Below are 21715 nucleotides of genomic sequence, written 5' to 3' on the forward strand. Positions count from 1 at the left end.
CTTTCAAAAGTCACTGTATGTGTCCCCAGGTGGCATGGACACTGCTGATTCCCCACTCCAGAGCGGCAGAGGCTGGATCCCCTTCGCAGGATGGGCTTCTTGCCAGGAAGCCACAGCTATGGGGGTATCTCACCTGGTTCTTACTGTCCCTTAGCTCAGCATCCATTTCCGTGTATTTCACTCTTTTCTATGTCTACTCTTTCTATATGTCGGAATGACAGAAAAGCAAACATTTCCTAAAAGTTTGTCATAATGTCCTTGCTATAGACAAGAAGCCCATCAACCCTGGAGGCAGCCAAGAACATTGCCATGAGCACCAAGAAGATCCAAGAAGCTCAAGGCCTCTTCTGAAGGGCAGCAAATTCTTGCAACTGTGATTTGAGCCTGGAAGTGGGAAGGAATTTTCGTCTGTGCTTGGAGGAGGAATAAGCGTGTTGTGGCAGTATGTCAGGGCCGAAGGCCCTTGCGCAAATCAGGGATGATGGAGACATTTCCATCTTGTGTGCGTGCCTCAGGGCAGGAAATGGGGCATGCCCGCTGCTGGGGGTATCTTCACTCAGTCATGCCTCATGAGCTGACCTTGTTCTCTCATGCAAGAAAGAAGAAAACAGGAGGACTGAGTTTGCCATACCTCAGTCAGCCAGTGGGAAACAAAAAAGTAAAGACATTGGGAGAGGAGGGTCGGAGAGGGGGAAACAGATTAGGAGGAGGAAAGAAAGGGGAAAGTGATGATTGCTGTGTTAAAACATCAGGAAGCCAAGACCCAGCTTGTTTGCCTGTCTTCTGAAGATGGATCTTGGTTTTTCTTTTCGGGGGGGTGACCCTGTCAGACTAGCTTTCACAGTTGTCCTCTGCTAGGAAGCCCAGAGAACACGAGGGCTGGCATGCATCTACTGGAATTTAGACGTGTCCACTAGTGGGTCTTGATTCAGCTGCCCACTTCTCACTGCCAATAGGGAGGTGCCCTGAGGAGTCCCAGGCATGCAAGAATGGCAGCCCTCAGCTTGGCTGGGTAACGGAAGAGGAAACAGCATGTTTAGCGTAAGTTTTCTCCCACTCCTGGGCAGGTGTGGCATTTCACAGCTCCCACCTGCAGGATCACAATCGTGTTTACTTTAAAGAAGGAAGCAAGCCAGGGAAGATTTGACACTCTTCAACACCAGACCTGTATTTCTTTAAGACACAAATTCCCCTCTCCCACTTCTCATTCCACAACCAGTCCACAGATTCTGCACTTCTAAAGATAGACCTGGGACACAAAATATGCACTTACGAATTGTCCATGCTTGGTCAAAGGAGACCCACAACCTGTGTCTTCCTGGTGGATCTCAACTAGTATGAGCTCTCGACGCAGGCCACAGTTTTTCTGAGTGCATTTCCTAGAGCCCCCTTGACCTCCCTGTTCCGCAGGCTGTAGAGGAGAGGATTGACCATGGGCGTGAGGATGGTGTAGAAAAAGGAGAGCACTTGATTGAGCTGCCTCAGTGAGGCTGTCCTGGGTATCATATAGACAACGACGAGGGTGCCATAGAAAACAGTGACCACCATGAGGTGAGAGGAGCAGGTGGAGAAGGCCTTCTGCCTCCCCATGGTGGTGGGGATCCTCAGGATCGCAGCTATGATGCAGATGTAGGATACCAAAGTGACTACAAACGGGACGACTACATCCAGAAAACAGATTATGAAAGTCACCAGTCTAAGCACGGTGGTGTCACTGCAGGCGAGCTCTAGCAACGGGGCAAAATCACAGAAGAAGTGATCAATTGCATTGGGACCACAGAAGTGTAACTTGGAAAATTGTCCAGTGACTCTGGTAGACATCAGTAATCCTGCTAGCCAGGACCCAGCCGCCAGCTGGAGACAGAGCTTCCAGTTCATGAGGCTTGCATAGAGCAGGGGTTGACATATGGCCAAGTACCGATCATAGGACATGGTGGCCAGCAGGTAGCACTCGGCACCTGCAAAACAGCAAAAGAAAAAGAACTGCGTCATGCAGCCTTGAGCAGAAATGGTTCTGTCCCTGGTTAGGAAGCTGGCCAGCAGCCTGGGCAGGATAGTGGAGGTATAGCAGATTTCTACACTGGATAAATTCCCCAGGAAGAAGTACATGGGAGTGTGAAGATGCCGATCTGCCACCACCAGCACAACAACGAGGATGTTGCCAAACATGGTCACCGTGTAGAACATGAGAGAGAGGATGAAGAGAGGCACCTGAAGCTTGGGGAACGTTACTCAATCCCAGCAGGAGGAACACCACTGCTGAGGTCTGGTTGTCCCATTCTTCTTTCTCCATGAAGTGCCGTAGGACCTTGTTTTCCCCATGAGGCAGGAAGGGAACCTGGGGAAGGGCATGCGTTTCTGTGTTTTTTGTGAAAATGAACTGGGAAGAAGTCACTGCCAGAGACAACATGGAGGTTTTCCCCCATTTGACTGAATTCCGACTTGGTTTAGGGGCACTATGGGCAAGAAAAGGTTCTTTGAGAGGGCCAAACTGCTCTTCTTTGAAGAATCTCCTCTGATTAGAGAGGTGAGTTGCCGCATCGAGGTGCCTATTTCTGTGGAATGAAAGAGAAAGTTCATTTGATCACATTAGATGATGATGCGTGAAGTTATTGCCAGGACTAGCCAGCATAGGTTTAACCAAATCCTGCTTTCAAGCAACAGAAAGATGGGCCAGGGAGGAAAACTCCATCATGCAAAAAAGCCTTTAGGGGAATAATACATCATTGACCTCAGCATTGCCACCTGAGTGCTCAGGGCTCCCTGTTCAGCACTGCAATGAAGACACAAGAGTGTCCCGGGGGTGAGTGGGGGCTGAGGCGGTGCAGGATCCTCATGAACCACACGTTTCCAGTAAATGCCTGATACACACCTGGTTGCCTGCCCAGGGAACGCCTGTGGCTGAAAGAGAAAGCCCACACCACCTCTCTGGGCTTCCATAACACTCGGGTCAGACAAAACACTGTCCCTGATGATGCTCTGCCTCAAACTTTACACATTTGACAGAGAGTTGGAGATGGCCAAGGCAGGCACCTGGAGAGCCCAGAGAGTTCCTGGGACGGAGGAGCCCTTTGACTCAGTGATTCAGCGCACCTACACTGGGATGCATTGTTCCAGAAGGTGCTTCCATGGGGAGGGTGCCCCAGAGTCAGTGCTCTCAGTAAATCACACCCCATGTGGATGGCTGAGAGACAGCTGTGAGAGAGCTGAGGCATTGAGGTGAAGCCCTAAGACACAAGCAAGATGGAGAAAGAGACAGAGAGAGAATAAGAGTTGAGACATTAAAGGACGTGTGTTGGCACGCTGGCCCCATACCCTCCTCTCCAACCTCTTCATGTCCACGGAGGTGTCCGAGTGCCCATCAGCTGATGCCCCGCAGCTCTGTCTCTGCACTGACAACCACGCTGCCTGTATCTGTTCAGTGGCGTCAAGGACCCAGGGAGGGTATCCAGAGGAAAGAGTGAGCTGGAATAAGAAGACGTGCAGGACAGGGCTGTACCAAGACACATGGCCCCACTTCCTAGTGGCCGCTGTGCAAAGAGCCACTGGCACATTAATGACACCCACCTCAGCAAACCCAGCACCTACCTGTAGTCCCCAGCAGGATGTCACAGCCCTTCCTCTGAGGGGAATGGAGCATGAAAGGCAAGGTCTGGGGGCTATCTCCTGCCTCTTCCGCATTCCACCCTCCCCTTTCCAATTCTGCCTGCAGACCCTGACCCATGGCTTAGTCGCTGCTCTTGTCCTTGCACTCACCTGTCACCATCTCCTTCTGAGAGTCTTCAGCAGCACCTGAATATCCCCTTCTCTGCAGTGCCTCCCAGGTTTATAGAAAAGGCTCCTGAAGGTTTCTGCTGCAGCTCAACTCTCTGTGTCACAGAAAGTGAGCCCTGTGCAAGTGAAGCCCCGGGGGGATGAAAGCCCTGAGCTGCCCTCCCTTGGACCTCTGTGCTCTTTGGAGGCGGGGAAACGAGCTGGGGAATGAGCCGTGATCTCTTCCAGCTCATGGAGCAGAACTGTAATGAGATGCTCCTCACATCTTGTCCTTCTAGACTCCACGAATGGTTGTTGGGGAGGAAGGAGTGATTTCCTCCAAGCTGAGGAGACTGGGAATGTGGGACAGGATAAGTCCCCCACAGGGGTGCCAGGCTCTGCCCTTTAAGGAGAGAGGAAACCCAAACCTTCCCCAGAGGCCAAGGTGCTTCACTTGCTGGGGACTAAAGTGAGCTCAGCTGCTGATCTAGAGTGACAGTTAGGACTCCACCCTCCTAGAGGAATGGTGCACAGGGTTCTGCTTGGCTCCAGCTTTAGGTTGAGGGAGCTGACTTAGGTTCAGCTCTGCTGACTTGCTCCTCATGACAGGTGGACCCCTCAGGTCTCTCCTCTGAGTGCAAAGGGAGAGAAGGACCCTGGGACATCATTTAGGGTAGCAACTGCACAGAGCATTGTCTCCAGTGAAGTCAGACTTGGTGGTCAGGGCTGTGTCCCAGTAGGGTCTTGAAAACTGCAAAGGGTAGACATTCCATAGCCTGTCTGGACAACTTGTTCCAGTGTCTGTTTGTCTGATGTTCTTCCTGTTCCAGGTCAGAATCTCCCGTTTCAGGTTATAGAATCATAGACTCCTAGGATGGTTAGAGTTGGAAGGGACCTTAAAAATCATCTTGTTCCAACCCCCTGTCATGGGCACCTTCCATCAGTCCAGGTTGCTCAAGGCCCCATCCAGCCTGGCCTTGAACACCTCAAGGGATGGAACAGCCACAGCTTCTCTGGGAAACCTGTGCCAGTGTCTCACCACCCTCAGAGCGAAGAATTTCTTTTCCCATATCCAATCTAAATCTCCCCTTTTCCAGTTTGAAGCCATTCCCCCTCGTCCTATCACTACATGCCCTTGTAAAAAGTCCCTCTCCAGCTTTCTTGTAGGCCCCCTTTAAGTACTGGAAGGCCACTGTAAGGTCTCCCTGGAGCCTTCTCTTCTGCAGACTGAAGAACCCCAACTCTCTCAGCCTCTCTTCATAAGAGAGGTCTCCATCCACTTGCATCATAAGAATGAAACCATGTAGTTACCAAGGCTAATGGTTTCTTCACAAGCAGAGTCCTTTTGTAACTGTAAGGTTGTAGCCGTTCCTGGTGGGGGTCTCTGCAGATCCATCTCTGATCACACATGAAGCCTTGCTCCAGATGTGCCCCAGCTGTTGGTGGCTTTCGATGTGTGTGAGGCCAGAGCGGGGGGACGAGGGGCCCATGAGCAGCCTTCCCTGAGCAGATCCCACCACCCTTCAGGCACACTAGCTGAAGGGGGGTTTAGCAGGTGGGTGGGACAAGACAATCTCCAGAGACCCCCTCCAAAACCCTACCGGTGTGATCCTGGGATTCTGTGAGTGATCTGGTTTGAGCCAGTGCACGTGAAGGAATTTTTTCCTGGATGATATTTATGTTCACTCTTGGCTCTAGTTAAGGTCTGACCCATGCTTTAACTCCAGATGAGATTTTCTGTCAAAAACAAGAGCATTTTTCCTTTCCCACTTGGGTTCTGATAGTGACTCCCAGACACCTTGGCCCCCTTTTTCTTCCACAAGACAACTTGCTTACAGACACTGCTCCCCTGACTGAAGGGAGCTGAGGGTCCTCACTGGTGCCTACCTGATGCTGGTGGCGGCTGAAGAACCGTGTCCTGATCAAGCTGTGCAGGTACAGTCTGGAGAGCCAGGACCGGCAAGGACTCAAAGCCCATTTTGCCAATTTGTACCATGCTGTTCCTCCAGGAGTTCCTCAGCTCTTGCAACGTTGAGGTCTATGGTCAGCAGGGCCCTGTGAGCCATGCGCAGAGGGCAGGAGAGAGCCAGTCAGCCTTCTCCAGCCCATGAGTCTCTCTAGGAGAAGACCCAGGTCTGCCTTAGGCACTGGTTCTATCCAGCTGCTGGACCCTGGTCTTCATGGTCTCCTCATTGCCTGCACCCGGGCATTGGAGTCCAGGATGTTTGCAGCCCTGCTCCAGTTGCTGGAAGACAGACCTCGTATCCTCCTCACCGGTGATTCCAGCTTGAAGTTCACTGCCATTCACACATGCCCACTAAGAACAGAGGATGCGCCCGCACAGAAGGTAGTTGGAAATCGGCTCCAATGAGAACACGGGACACAGGCTACTGCAGGGCTCCATCAGAGAAGCCTGCTGACTAGAAACCTGTTTCCACTCACACGGTCCCTTTTTCCCCCTTTGCTCTGTTTTCCTATTTTGTTGCCAAACCACTTTCCTGCTGGTTCTGTTTTCCTTTACACTCAAAAGGAGTTTTCCAGGGCTACACACAACAGGGACTTATCCGAGAGTGCCGATTTCAGTATGTATATAGCAATACATGGATTATGGTGCTGTAGGCATCCTAGTCAAGGGAAGGCTTAAAGGGAAATTGCAAGGAGACTTTTGCAATGGCTGCGTGGGTCTGTAGAAGAGATGCTTCTGAAATGATCATAGAATCATAGAGTGATTGAGGTTGGAAAAAGCCTTTAAGATCATCGAGTCCAACTGTTAACCTAACACTGCCAAGTCCAGCAGTTAATTTTGAAGGTGACTCATTTTGGCTCATTTTGGAGCTGGTTAATTTTGAAGGGGGTGACTCAACTCAATCCTTTGGTTCCATGTCAATCCCCTCTCTCAGACCAGTGTCTCCTCTTGTCGATGTAGATGATGAGTTGGGAGGGTCCCTGGACCACCCAGGGGATTAATGACTGAAGTGCTCTGGCTGCACACTTGCACAGGCTTGATGCCCAGCTACACCACCATGAGAAATGTAACAGAATTCATACAGCTTTTGCCAGAAATATCAGTTCCTAGCTGGCAGTCCAGAATACCCATGCAAACCAGCAAGGCTGGAGAGGCATTTCCTGAGTCTGAAGACAAGTGGGCTGGATCAATATTTGTTTCATGCCACTGGGTAAAAACACAGAGAAAAGCAGAATCCTTACAGAGGGCAGTTCTGGTGTCCCATTTCAAGAAGGAAGAGGAAGCCCAAGAAAAGGGAAGGAAGGGTCAAAAACACAACATGGTATTAGTTACCCTTGTCATGCGTTCAACTGACTGGGTACAGAAATGGATCCTCACAACCATACCACATCTTTCCTGAAGACCTTTCCAGTCATTCCAGAGTGGAAAGTCCTCCTTTTCACACTGCTGCTGGTGATTTATCTGCTCACTGTCACGGGGAATGCAGTCACCATTGCCATCATTTGACTCTGCCGCTATACCACACCCCCATGGATCCCTTCCTCAGCATCTTGTCCTTCTTGGCCATTTAATTCACTTTGGTCATTCCCCTAACATGTTTGGCAGTCTCTGTGGCTGCTTACAAGTCACAGACCTTCTCCTCTGTCTTCCTGGGCCCAGGTGAGTTTAACCTATGTGCTGGGATGTGTTTCCTTTGCTGCAGTGCCATTTGCAACCCCTCATACTACTCTGTCCTTACGAACTCCTGGTTGTGCTCCATGCTTATCTTTAGCTGCTGGGGAATGACAACTCTATCCATGCTCAGCCCCACCAACTTGTATGCCATCGGACCCTCTGTGCCCAGTGTAGAGACTGCTTCTTCTGCGGCATTGTCCCTTTGCCGGGAGCAGCCCGCGTGGGCACCAGCTACTATGAAACATTAGCGTTGCTCTCTCCTCTTATTTTCAGATAATTTAGGTGTCACCCAACAGAGTAAGAACACACAACCCTTTGGGTGTTTGAACTGACCCAGAAAATGGAAACTGGGACTGTGACCTCTGTTGCACTGACTCACTATGCTCATCCTGCTGTAGGTGACTGAGCCTGAGCCGCATCCAGCCAGTGGTTTAACCTCAGAAAGTTTTCCAGGCAAAGCCAGTGCAGAAATTCCCCTGTGCCAGACTAGAGGCAAAGAACAAGCCGGGCGATTGGGTTCTAAGAGAAGCCTGAGCCCCAAGCTCAAATGTCCATGCAAGCATGGGGCACCGCCCTATACTGAACTTCCCATTTTACTCCTTGGGTAAGTGCTACCCATTCTGCCCTGGACAGAGCCTGCGGGGACAACACAGGCTGTGGAGAAGCTTTGCATCCCTGATTCAAACCCACCGTCTCCTCCCCTCCCTCTCCTCCCCTTCCATTTTGAATCATCCTAATTTGGGGGGGTCATCTGCTCTGCTTCTTTCTATGTCTAAAAGCAAATGCAAAGATGAAGGGAAAAACATCAGTCTTTATTGCATGTATTTTTTCTTGTGCTTCCTTCTGTTAAATGTGTATTTTGATGAAAAAAAAAACAAACAGTATGTTAATGAGTCAGAGATTTGAGACTCGAATAATGAGTTCCATGTACTTCGTTGCAGGTGCCTATGAGAACTTGTTTCCCCAAGGCTCCCTCTACAGTCAATGGAGACACGAGAAAATGCTAGAGACTGGGTCCTCCCAACCCATAACTGGCATGCCAAAGAAAGATTACAAATCTCTTCCAGACACTCTTCTCTTGCCCTGCATTTAGGTCAGGACATTTGGTAGTAATAGCAATGAGCCGCTGTTTGGAAACCACTGCATTTCGGCCCAGACGAATGTCAGAGGAGACCGTGTGACAGAGTGTGTGGAACCATGGTAAATTTCAATCATTATTTAGAATACTGAAGAAGACAAGTTCTATGTGGTCCCTATTCCACCCCCTCCCCCTTTCCTGAAGAAACAGAGAGCCAGAATCTGTGGAAGAGAGCAGGGGATTACAAAAGAGGTGCTTGATATTACTTGGTTTGAAATCAACAAATCCTCAGGGATTCCTAGCCCAAAAAGGCAAGTACTGAAAAGTACAAAAAAGAGCTTTCAACATACACATTTGATTTGATTTGATTTGATTTGATTTGATTTGATTTGATTTGATTTGATTTGATTTGATTTGATGGTTTAGCATTTGTGCAATAGAAGAGATGAGTTTGGCACATAGGTATGACAGATGTTTGCAATAGGTCTGAGTGAATTTGGAATTTCCCAGGAATGGGCTGAAATGGCTAAAAGCCTCTTTAAAATCTTCTGTTCTGCAGAAAGAACCCTTTGTGAGTGTTTGAAAAAGGTAGAAAGAAGATGACAAATACTCTGGGGACTGAAATGTAAAACATAAAAGCCAGGGTGTGAGAAATGCTTGGAGGACTATCTCTGTGTTCTATAGGAAGACTGCAGGAAAGGAAAGGCGTAGAAGAGGAAGGATAGACCTTGTCATCCAGACCATGAAATTATCACACTTGGCTTTGTGCCGTGTTCCTGCCTCGGCAGGATGAACTGAAATTCAGCATGGGACCAGAAAATGAAACTGCAGTTACTGAGTTCATCCTCGAGGGTTTCTCGGGGCTTGATCAAAGACTACAGCTATTTCTCTCTCTGGTCCTTCTGCTCATATACCTGACAACAGTGATGGGGAACACAACCATCATTTTCCTCGTGTGTGTGGATCACCGCCTGCAAACCCCCATGTACTTTTTCATCAGCAACCTGTCCTTCCTGGAAATCTGCTTTACGTCCTCCACGAGCATCAAATTGTTTGTGATCCTGGGTTCTGGTAGGAGAACAATCTCACTAAGCAGCTGCTTTGCCCAATCCTATTTCTATTTTGCCCTGGGCTGTACAGAGTTTGTTCTACTTGTTGTCATGTCCTTTGACTGCTATGTTGCCATCTGCCAGCCTTTGCGTTACACTGCCATCATGAAGCCTCAGCTCTGCGTCCACCTGGTTCTTGCTGCTTGGGTCATGGGCATCACACTGTTGACTTACCGTCCAGTCCTCCTCTACAAGCTGACTTTCTGTGGTTCGAACAAGATCCATCATTTTTTTTGTGACAACTCCCCCTTATTCAAATTGTCCTGCTCTGACACCAGCCTGATTTGGAAAATAGACTCAGTTTTATTTTCGTTTGTCATTCTCGGTTCCTTATGTTTAACTCTGACATTTTACATAGGCATCCTTCCCTGTATTCTACACCTCCCAGCAGCCTCCGGCAGGAAAAAAGCCTTTGCTACATGTTCTTCTCATCTCACCACCTTGGCCATTGTATACGGGAGCTGCATTGCTCTCTATGTGCATCCTTCAGGAGATGTTTCCTTGGAGGCAAACAGAATGGTAGCTTTGCTGAACACTGTCCTGTACCCATTCTTAAATCCATTCATCTACAGTCTTAGAAACAAGGCTGTGACACTGGCCCTGAATGAAGCCATTGCCCGTGCAACACGATAGCTTTTCCCTCAGTCACGATGCCTTTCTGGACAGCAACTCCAATGATCTGCTCTCCTATGTTAAATAATACCAATGAATATGCATGTAACCGCCAAACACAGATGTCTCAGGAGATTTATGTTCTCATTGGATTGTTTTAGGTTGAGTGATAAGAAGCTCATCTGCAACTGAAGAAGGCACAAGCAATGTCAGGGGTGTAACTCACTTAATGTCCTGCTCCCCAACCCACCACAGCAGAGCCAGCAGCTCATCAAGAGCCCATCTCCAGAAATCAAGAAGAGCACAGAGGCACAGTGGCAGATGGAAACCCCAATTACAGACTCCTGAGGAAGGAACATCTCAGCTCACCTCCTTCCAGAGCTGCCCTGGAACAGCCATCAGCCCCAGGAGTGAAACCCAACAAGATGAATCAAAGAGAGCAGCTCTCTGGATCACCATTTGGACTACGGGGATTGTTGCCTAGGGCAGTAGGACACATTATGGGTACGCTTCTTTTGATGCAACCCAGGATGTGGTTGGCTTTCTGGGCTGAAAGTGCACATGCCCCACTATGTCCCAGTATGTAGCCTCAGCAAGTCCATGCTGACTGCATTTGGACACATTCTTCTCTTTTTGGTGCCCAGAAATGTCACAAAAGAGGACAATGACTCATGGCACACTCCTCAGCAATCTGAGTTTGAACAGCCAGTGGTTCCCTGAGTTGCACTTTTGGCCTTGGTCAAATTTGGGTCCAACACTTGATTGTCCTCTCTTACAAGAGACCTCTGCAAATCCAATGGCCTTTCAAAAATTATATTCCACAGAAGTATAGATCTTCCCCTGTGACTTCATTGCCACTATTCTGCCTGTTAATAAAGTGGTTTTAATGTTTCTCGTCTTTCAGACCTGTATCACCTGTTTATATACATGCTCTCTATGTGCATCCTTGTTGCCTAGGGCTGTAGGACACATTATGGGTACGCTCCTTTTGATGCAGCCCAGGATGTGGTTGGCTTTCTGGGCCAGTAGTTCCCTGAGCTGCACTTTTGGCCTCCTTCAAAGTTGGGTCCAACACTTGATTGTCCTCTCTCACAAGAGACCTCTGCAAATCCAATGACCTTTCAAAGATGATATTCCACAGAAGTATTGATCTTCCCCTGTGACTTCATTGCCACTATTCTGCCTGTTAATAAAGTGGTTTTAATTTCCCTCAACTTTCAGACCTGTATCACCTGTTTATATACAATGACCATTTCTAAAGTCAGCTTTTCAGATGCAGACTGTCTCGACAAAGGCCTTTTCTATTGCACTCCACTTTTCTCCTGCCCTTCCTCTTTGGTCATTCAGATTCCTGTCACCTATCCAGCTGCTGCTTTGAGCTTCAGGGAGTTACAAGTTTGCCTGTCTTTCAGTTGTCTAATTATCTCCTTTAGCCAAGTCTGTAACTACGTTTATATCTCTCTTTTTGTACGTGTCCATCTAAAGCATTTCTGATAAGATCATCCCTTGTAGCAAAGCAACCTCATTAGAGGCAGCTTGTCCTGAGCATCTGGTTGCAGAGGGTGTTTTATTGTTTATCAAACTTGATCATGCTTTACTTTTCTCTGCTTGCAAAGAGCAAAACTCCTCCTGTGCCTGGGTGCAGCCAGGTCTCTGAGGAGCGCAGGAGGGAGATGGTGCAATGGAGCTGTAACACCCAGCTGCAGACTTCAGTGGAGAAGTCTGAGGTAAGGAAAAGTGATGCAAACCCCAGTTGGACAATGACAGGGATGGGGAGGAAGGGGAGGTGAGGAGCAAGGCTGTCCATACAGTCTCAGACCTCAGGGGACTGCTTTTCCTGGCTGTCCAGACCTCCTGAGGAGACCCTCTGCATCAATATCAACTGCTGACTGCTTCTATCGCATCTTTCTCACTGAAAAGTTAATAAAAAGAAACTTTGAAATAAATAAAAAAATATTTTCTATTAGGTTCTCTGTAAAATCTTCTTTCTAAATTACACTATGAAACATCTCCAATTAGCTTTATTGAAGACTTGAAGCAAATGACAGGGAGAGAAATAGCTCATTAGGACTTTCTGTACCTTAACGAGCCCCATGATGTATTTGGCCCTGACTCCATCAACCTCAGACACTGAGAGGAGACTGAACAAAGTGCTCCAGAAGTCCAAGTCAGAAGCAAAGTACCTTGAAGCCTTGATTGGCCCCACTGAGGGTCGTTACTGCCAAAGCCTCCCCATGGGCTCGTTAGAGGAGATAACTGGAGGCTGTGGCTGCAGGTAGGCAAAGGCACTGTGCAGGTGGCTGTAATGCTGAGGAACCCCTTGGCTTGGTTGATGCAGCAGAAAGGCCAACCCCTGACCCCCAGGCCCTGGGAAGGCAGGTCCTGCCCCTCACTGGTAGCTCAGGGCTCTTCCTGGGGGCCATGGGGTGTGAGGGTGAGCGAGGCTGAGTGTAGGAAAACCGCACACCACCTCCCGGCTTCCCCGAGCAATGGGGAAGAAGAAACCAAGTCCAGAGCCTCACCATAAAGTTGTGCCTGTGTTATGGTTTGAGAAACCCCTCACAATTTATTGTCATTTAGACAATCACTCTGTCACCCCATGACCCCTGCCCACCCAGGAAAGGGAATCAGGCAAAAAACAAGCAAACACATGGGTGGAAATGTCAACAGATTTAATAGACAAAGATTGGATAATTTACATTATAACACCAAAGAACCAATATGGATCCAGATACCAATACAAAATATACAAAGACTACACTCAGCCAACGATATCAGTCGGAAGCTGTGCACTCCCAGCAGTGGACAGTAAATGTGGGACACTGCGAGCGCTACAGCTTCAGGAGGAGGGGGAGGGCTGGGGGATCTGGCACTGGGGAAGAAGTTCTCAGGATGGCAGCTGTCCTGGTTCCGGCAAGGATGGGGTTAATTTCCAAGGAGCCGGCAGGGGAGGCACGTATTCCATACCACGTGACCCATGCCCCGCTATAAAAGGAGCTAGCCGGGGCGGGGGAGTCAGTCGCCACTCGGGGGCGGGTCGCGGCGGTGCGGGTCCGGTCGGTGCGCTTCGCGGCGGTACTGTAATCGCGTTCTTGTATTCCTTCACCGGTGTTATTGTTTTTCTTTCTTTCTTTTCTTTCTTTTTCCCTTTGTCTGTTCTGCTAAATTATAATATTTCAACCCACGAGTTTTGCCCTTTTCTGCTGATTTTTCCCACGGCTGTGGGAGTCGTGCGAGCGGCTGCGTGGTTCTCTGTTGCTGGCTGAGGCCAAACCACGACAGCAGCCATCAAGGGAGAGAATGAACTTTGCAGCAAACTTTCTAATCTATATTGAATGTGACGACGCTCATGGTATGAAATAACCGTGGTGGCAGCTTGGGTCGAGTGCTGAGGTCTCCTCCTGAGGTCCCCGCACCGGGTGAGCTCGAAAACGCTGAGACCTCGAAACCCACACACCACAGCTGGCTATAAAGTAAATATAGTCACAAATTCAGACACTAGAGTCCTCTAAAAGTGCAGTCTCACTCAAATTACTGTTATATTTGTCTTCTAAAGTATATATACACACACACGCAAAAATATAATTCTCTAAAGTGATGAACTATTCCTTTAAGAGGTCTGTTGAATTTCTGTAGTTCAAAACGAGGAGTCCCATCTATCGTAATTGTCAGCAGAACTGCTACCCTGGACTTCCGGGGGGCAGACTTGGGGCTTTTCAGGAGCCTGGTTGACAAAGTCCCCTGGGAGGCAGTCCTCCAGGGTAAAGGAGCCCAGGAAGCCTGCATGATTTTCAAGAAGGAAGTCTTAAAGGCGCAGGAGCAGGCTGTCCCCCTGTGCCGAAACACAAGCCGTTTGGGAAAAAGACCGGCCTGGCTGAACGGGGAGCTAGGGTTGCAACCTAGTGAGAAAAAGAGGATTTATGGCCTTTGGAAGGGCAGGCCACCCAGGAGGACTACAAAGAGGTAGTGAGGCTATGTAGGGAGAAAATTAGAAGGACCAAAGCCCAGCTAGAACTATACCTGGCTTCTGTTGTCAAGGGCAAAAAAAAAAGTTTCTATAAATGTATTAGCAATAAAAAAACACTGAGGATATTCTCTATCCTCTAGTAGATGGGACCGGTAACATCGTGACCAAGGATGAGGAAAAGGCTGAGGTACTTAATGACATCTTTGCCTCAGTCTTCAGCAGTAGAACCAGTTGTTCTCTGAGTGCCCAGACCCTTGAGATGGAAGACAGGGATGGGGAGCAGAATGCATCCCCTGTAATCCAAGGGGAAATGGTGAGGGACCTGCTTCAGCACCTGGAGGTACACAAATCTATGGGGCTGGATGGGATCCACCTGAGGGTACTGAGGGAGCTGGTGGAAGTGCTCACCAGCCCACTTTGCATCATTTATGAGAAGTCCTGGCTAACCAGGGAGGTCCCAGCTGACTGGAGGTTGGCAAACGTGACACCCATCCACAAGAAGGGCAGGAAGGAGGATCCAGGGAAGTACAGGCCGGTCAGTCTGACCTCGGTGCCTGGGAAGGTCATGGAACAGATCATCCTCAGGGCCATTATATGGCACATGCAGGAGAATAGGGTGATCAGGCCCAGTCAGCATGGGTTTGTGGAAGGCAGGTCATGCCTGACAAACCTCATCTCCTTCTATGACAAGGTGACCCACTTAGTGGATGAGGGAAAAGCTGTGGATGTAATCTACCTGGATTGTAGCAAAGCTTTTGACACCGTTTCCCACAGCATTCTCCTGGAGAAACTGGCTGCTCATGGCCTGGACCACGTGTACTCTTCGCTGGGTAAAAAACCATCTGGATGGCCGTGCCCAGAGAGTGGTGGTGAATGGAGTTCAATCCAGTTGGTGTCCAGTCACAAGTGTTGTATCCCAGGGCTTGGTGCTGGGGCCGGTTCTCTTTAATATCTTTATCAATGGTCTGGATGAGGGGATCGAATGCACCCTCAGTAAGTTCGCAGATGACATTAAACTAGATGGGCGTGCTGATCTGCTTGAGGGTAGGTTGGCTCTGCAGAGGGATCTGGACAGGCTGGACTAATGGGCCGAGGTCAATGGTGTGAGGTTCAACAAGTCCAAGTGCCGGGTCCTGCACTTGGGTCACAACAGCCCCCTGCAGCACTACAGGATGGGGGCGGAGTGTCTGGAAAGCTTCCCGGCAGAAAATTACCTGGGGGTGTTGGTGGACAGACGGCTGAATGTGAGCCAGCAGTGTGCCCAGGTGGCCAAGAAGGCCAACAGCATCCTGGCCTGTATCAGGAATGGTTTGGTGAGCAGGACTGGGGCAGTGATCGCTCCCCTGTACTCGGCACTGGTGAGACCCCACCTTGAGTACTGTGTTCAGTTTTGGGCCCCTCACTACAAGGACATTGAGGTGTTGGAGCGTGTCCAGAGAAGGGCAACAAAACTGGTGAGGGGTCTGGAGGACAAATCTTATGAGGAAGGACTGAGGGAACTGGGGTTGTTTAGCCTGGAGAAGAGGAGGCTGAGGGGAGACTTTATCACCCTCTACAGCTACCTGAAAGGAGGTTGTAGAGAGGTGGGGGCTGACCTCCCTGCTGACAAATGATAGGAGGAGAGGAAATGGCTTTAAGTTATGTCAGGGGAGGTTTAGACTGAATATTAGGAAACACGTTTTCACTGAACGGGTTATTAAACATTGGAATAGGCTGCCCAGGAAGGTGGTGGATTCACCATCCCTGGAGGTGTTTAAAAACAGGGTAGATGTGGTACTTAGGGACATGGTTTAGAAGTGGTTTTTGTCAGGGTATGTTAATGGTTTGACTTGATGATCTTAAAGGTCCCTTCCAACCTCAGCTATTCTATGATTCTATAACATATACTGCTGAATGGTGTTACTGCTGCCTGGGTATTTCCCCTTGTTGAACTCGGTGAAGTTCCCCTCTGCTCCTTTCTCCAGCCTGCTGAGGTCCTTCAGAAGGGCAGCACAACCATCTTGTGTAGCAGCAACTCCTCTCAGTTTCATATCGTCTGCAACCCGCTGAGGGTGAACTCTGCCCCACCATCCAGGCCATTAACCAAGTTGTTAAAGAGCGTTGGTCCCAGTGTCGACTCCCCACGTACAGACGTAGTAAATGACCTCTAGCTGGATTGCGCACCTCTGGTCACAACCTTCTGACCCCAGGTGTTCAGCAAGCTTCCAATCGACCGCCCTTTCACTGAACCACAGAATCATAGAACCTATGATAGAGAACTCCTATATTATTTTCTGTGTTCTCTCTCTAATCATAGAGATCTCCAGTGACAATAATGGCATTGTTCCCCTGTTCAGCCCCACATTGCCTGACAGAATTCAGGGCAGCTACTCAATTTCATGTTCAAACCTTGGCCCAGAGAGCTACATGAGATGCCAAGGCTGGCATGGGCCACACGGGACCTACGAGAAAACAGTTACCATTCAGGGTGGATGCATCACAGATGCCCCAGACAGCATCACAGAGAGTGCTATTTGGTGTCTGTTCTGTTGTCTGATGCCATCATTCAGAGGCATCAGTCAGAGGCATCAGTCACCAGGTCTGTTCAGGGGCAAGGTCTGACCCCTCTCTATCCCACAGTGACACGCGTTGCATGGACATGAAGCACACTACACAGGCATCCTCACTCACTCCCTTGGTGATACAGTCAATGAAAAGACCAATAACTTGAACAGTGTGCCTGGATAAATCTTGTCCTAAAGGAGAGCACTGTCCAGGCCCAGCAATGGTCCATATCAAAACTCAATTGAAACTCAAAAGGAATTCCAGGGCACCAAGATGAGCTTTTGCTACTTCTGGAACAGTTAAAGAAGCCCAAGGGATAATGTAGCAGCACTGCTGAATTTAGTAGGAGTATGTGTAGATAGATCTGAGATACTTGATATCCTCTTTTCCTCTGTTACCACCAGCAAGGTCTCCCAGGCCTTTGTGCTTTGAGGCAGGATTCCAGAGGAGAACAACCTGCAGTGGATGGGGAACAAGCCATGAGCCAACTACACACTTACCAGTGCGTAGGACCAGAGAGTTTGCATCCAAGGGTGTTTGTTTTTTTTTTTTTCACCAGGAGGTGCTGGTCTGTGATGATCCCAGTAAGAAAGGCACTCAGCCTCCATAAGGGACCTTTGAAACTCTTCTGACATCTACCCAGAGAAGCCTCCAGGTGCATGAGCAGGTTCCCATGAAGAACCGTAAGTATCCTGGCATTCAGTGGCCAGGCAAAGCAACAGGGTGCCAACAGTCTGGAGGAATCTGGGATGACTTCTTAACACAGCTGCCAGGTGGGCCAGGAAGGGTGATGCTCACCTAGCCCAGGTACTGGCCAACATGGAAGAGCTGGTCAGGGTGTGATCATCAGCGTGAGCCTTGGCTGTCGTGGCCAGGAAATAGTGGTGTCCCAGGTGTCAAAGAGGAGTGAGGAAGGCCAGCAGCTGAGCACAGATGGGGAGAAGACGACTTTGACGTGTGTGGGAGACTGATACAAGCGGTGCCCTGGGAAGCAGCTCTGAAGGGTGAAGGAGCTCAGGGAATCTCATAGGCCTTACAGGACAGCCTCCTCCAAGGGCAGGAAGGATCTCTCTGAATAGCCATGAAGAGAAACATCCCTCTGAGGAGGCTGCTGGTGTAAAGTGAGTGAGCGCCAGGGCCAAAAGGCAGCAGGCAGGAGGTGGAAGCAGGGGCAGCTGCCAAGGAGGAACTGGGAACCCTTGGCCCAGCATGGAGGGAGGGTGTCAAAGCCAAAGCTGCCATGGGCTGGAGCGTTGCAGTGCTGGGGAGCAAAAGCCCAATGAGCTGATGCAGGCTTGGAGGGTCATGGGGAATGAGTCAGCCTCTGCCGGGAGGCCTGTGACAAGTGGGCACTGCAGAGGTTTGCATCTTGAATGCACGCCTCAGCCTAGGAGAGGGGGGTGTCTCCTGCAAGGGATGGTGCGGGGGCTGTGACAGTCCATCCATATGGCTCTGGATGGTGCCGACTCTACTTGAAGTCATTCCTCTAAGCCAAACGCATTGGCATTAATGCAAAACTGGCTAGTTAAAATCAAACCTTTTCTTCCCTTTGTCTCTCTGCTTTGACATCTTTTCACTTTGGCTACACTCCCAAAATCTCTTAAATGAGCCACATCAGACCTGAAGACTAAAGGAAAATTAGGCCCCGACTTGGTTCCTTCGGGTGTTTTTTTTGTGGGAATGAGCCCTCTGGTGCCGAGTTCCTGAACTGCAGCTCCTGAAAGGCTGACCAAGCTTCTGGAGAAGCAGCAAACCTGTAGGTTTCTGAGGGTGTTGGCAGGCCCTGCTGACGTCCCTCACTGAAGAGACCATGGAGGGAATGAGCAGATAATTTGCCATCCCTGGGAGCTGGTGAAGTGGGAAGTTGGAGGAAAATGAAATGTGAAGATCATTGTTAAAGCCCTCAATGTGCTTCGTCAAGCAGGATGACCAAGCCCAGATCCCAACCATCGTGTAAGAGCATAAGCTCATCAGCTGAATCAAGTGAATACTTTTGATAAAGTGTCAATGTTTTCCCATGAGATCGAATTCAGGAGTTTTCAGGATGTGTATTGATAGCAAGAGGAGACCTATGGACCTTCCCCTCTATTTGCTTTGTCAGGACTCCCTCTCTCAGGCTCTGAATTTCATCTCCCTCATCTTTCACTTATTTCCACCTCTCTTAACTAAACTGACCATGTCTGAAGGCACCTTTCCAGCAGTGCATCTGCACAGAAGCACTTGTGATTGCTCTCTAGATCTCTCTTCCCCTTTTTCTTTCATCATTCAGACACCTCTCAACAATCCAGTTGCAGCTTTGAGCTTCAGGCAGTTAAAAGCTTGTGGGTCTTTCCAAAATCTATGGCTATCAGTCTTCAGGAACCTCTTTAGTTTTGTTGATTTTATAATTTCCATCTGTCTAAATCATTTTTTGCATGGTTATGCACTGTGGAAGGTGAACTCCATTGGGGACAGCTTGTACTTGACATAGAGTTTTTGAGTGTGTTTTGTGAGGCAAATCTTATAACTTATTTGGTTTGTTAGAAATAAGAACAAGTCCCTCTTTGCCTTTGTGCCTCCAGGTCTCTAAGGAAAGCAGTGGGCGCTGGTGCAAAGGAGCTGTAACCTCCAGCTGCAGAGTGCGGTGGAGAAGTGTGATGTGAGACAAAGCGAGGCACGTCCCAGGTGGCTGAGGAGAGACGTGGTGGGGTTGGGGAGATGCGGAGCAAGGTTGTCCATGCTGTGTCAGACCTCAAGGGACAGCTTCTCTGACTAGTCCAGATGTCCTCAGCAGAGACCCTGGATCAACATCGATCAGAGAGTGCAGCTATAGCCTCTCCTCTATTTTGAAAATAAACAGTCTTTTTTCTTAGAAGCTCTTTGATACTTTTCTCCATAAGTACACTGGGAAACTGTCCAATTAACTGTACAACAGTAGAAGAAAATGGCAGGAAGAGACATGGTTTTTTAGGGCTTTCTTCACTGTAACAAGCCCCATGGCATTTTTGCTGCTGAGCCCTTGAACCTCAGGTACTGAGAGGAGATTGCACAAACCTCTCATGAAGAAGTCACAGTCAGCAGAGAAAAAGCACCTTCAAGTATGACTGAGCCCCACTGAGGGTGGTTACTGACCAAGCCCCCCCAGGGACTCGTTCGAGCAGACAACAGGAGGCCATGATTGCGGGTAGGCAAAGGCCCTGTGGGGGCAGCTGCGCAGCTGAGAAAACCCTGCCTTGGCTTTCTGAAGCACAAAGGCCGAGCCCTGAGCCCCAGGCCCTGGGAAGGCAAATCCTGAGCCAAGGGTTTGGGTGCACCCTTGAAACATCTTTGCCGATGTGGTGGTCACACTGCTCCCACATTTATGCACCCTTGCGTGTTCATCTGACGTCCAGGTTGTGGTGTGCATGGGTGGGGACTAAAGAGAAAGGAGCCCCTGTGTCCCAGTGTAGATCTCGGGCAGGGCTTGGAGCCTGACAGAACCATCTAAGGGGCAATGGGAAAGGGCTCCTGCTGCTGCAGGAAATACAATGGCTTCCAGAGGATGGGGGATACAAGCCCACCAGGCAGTGATGGGGACCACACAGTATGCTGAGTGCCACACCTCCCATCATGATCCCCATCCAGGACAGGGGTTAGGGGACCAGGCATCTTGGCTCTGCTGGGCGTCTTTCCAGTGAGTCCAGGAATCCCAACCCAGGGGAGAGAAAAGTAGAGACATTTCACTGCTGAGAAGGCAAAAGCTGTCTGAAGCCTTGGGAACACTACTGCAGGCATCCCACCACCTAGGGAAGAGTCCAGGAAAGTTTCCGAGAAGAAGAGACCTCACAGGCACCTAACACAGCTACAAACCTGATCCTTGCTTAAAAAGATATTCACAAAGAAATGACTTCACAAACACAGATCCCGGTCACGGGCCTTCTACTGGCCAGTCCAGTGTCCAAGCAGTGGTGACCTCACAAGCAACCTCTTGCTGCTGGCATGTTCCATACATGCTGTCATGCACATATTGTATGTTACATACACACTCCTGCTGCTGACATGTTCCATAGTTGGGACCTCACAAGTACCAAGCCAGGTCATCAACCCTCTGCTGCCCTAAGAGGTGCTCTGAAACACACTACGTCCAACACCTCTGAGCTTGCTCATGGTCTCTCATGTTCTCCGGCAGCAGCACCCTCACAGTTGGCATCCTGGCCATACCTGCTGCTGACCTGTTAAGGACTCAGGCAGAAAGGACCTGCAAACACCAACCTCACCCGTGATGCTGGTGCTGGCCTCTCAGGCACTCAGAGAGCGCTGACCTCCAATTCCATATCCAGGTGATCTGCCTGCTTCTGGCCTGTCAGAGATTGTGGCAGCACTGACCTCAGAATTAACATCCAAACCATGGGCCTGCTGCTGGGCTGTCTGGTACTCATGAAGGAAGGCCGTCATGGGCACTGAACCCAGCCTTGAGCCTGGGGTTGGCCTGCCACCTGCAGAGACAGCAATGGCCCCAAAATGAGCATCCAAAGCAGATGTCAGCTGTTCAGGTATCTGGGACTCTGGCAGAGGTGACCTCACAATAACATGCCAGGCCTTGGGCTGCTGCTGGCCTGTTGCCTTCTCAGGCAGAAGGGACCTCAGAAGCATCTACCCTAGACATAAAGCTTTCACTGGACTTTCATGTCCTCACAGTACCATGTAGATTGAGAGAGGTCTTTGGAGATCATCTACTTCAATCCCCTGCCTAAAGGGAGTCGGCCAGAGCAGGTTGCTCAATAGCATGCCCAGGTCTGTTTTGAATATCTCCATGAATGGACACTCCACAGCCTCTCAGGGCAGCCTGGGCCAGTGTCCTGCACCCTTGGTGCCACAACCTGTTTTCTTAATTCCGGTGGAATTTCCTGGTTTTGAGCCCTGGGGCCTAGAGCACGTGCCCTGTGTTGGAACGCTGAGGCAGGTGGGCTTCTTCAACCTGGTGAAACTCCTCCAGCGAGGGTCATCATTGTCACTAGAAGTATTGGAGAGAGACTGATGGGAAATGATAGGTA

At 49.6% G+C, this 21715-nt stretch overlaps 3 protein-coding genes across 3 annotated transcripts in view; 1 reads left to right on the plus strand and 2 right to left on the minus strand.

Moving 5' to 3' along the window:
• The window catches only part of LOC309685475 (olfactory receptor 14C36-like), a gene marked incomplete at both ends in the record, with an annotated part of 32618 nt that overhangs the window by 5319 nt on the left and 5584 nt on the right, over nucleotides 1-21715 (minus strand). The window lies entirely within an intron of this gene.
• On the minus strand, nucleotides 1333-2293 carry LOC309685468 (olfactory receptor 8A1-like; the record flags this gene model as incomplete). Its single annotated transcript, XM_082501231.1, is given in 2 exon segments — nucleotides 1333-2223; nucleotides 2225-2293. Coding segments are annotated over 2 exon segments (960 nt in total).
• LOC309685469 (olfactory receptor 6E1-like) lies at nucleotides 9278-10213 on the plus strand (the record flags this gene model as incomplete). The annotated part of the gene is made up of 1 exon (XM_082501232.1): nucleotides 9278-10213. The coding sequence occupies one exon, from the start codon at nucleotides 9278-9280 to the stop codon at nucleotides 10211-10213; it is 936 nt and encodes a 311-aa protein (XP_082357358.1).

Source organism: Vanellus vanellus (genome assembly GCF_965231255.1).
Source record: "Vanellus vanellus genome assembly, contig: HAP1_SCAFFOLD_76, whole genome shotgun sequence".
In the NCBI taxonomy this organism is placed as follows: Eukaryota; Metazoa; Chordata; class Aves; order Charadriiformes; family Charadriidae; genus Vanellus; species Vanellus vanellus.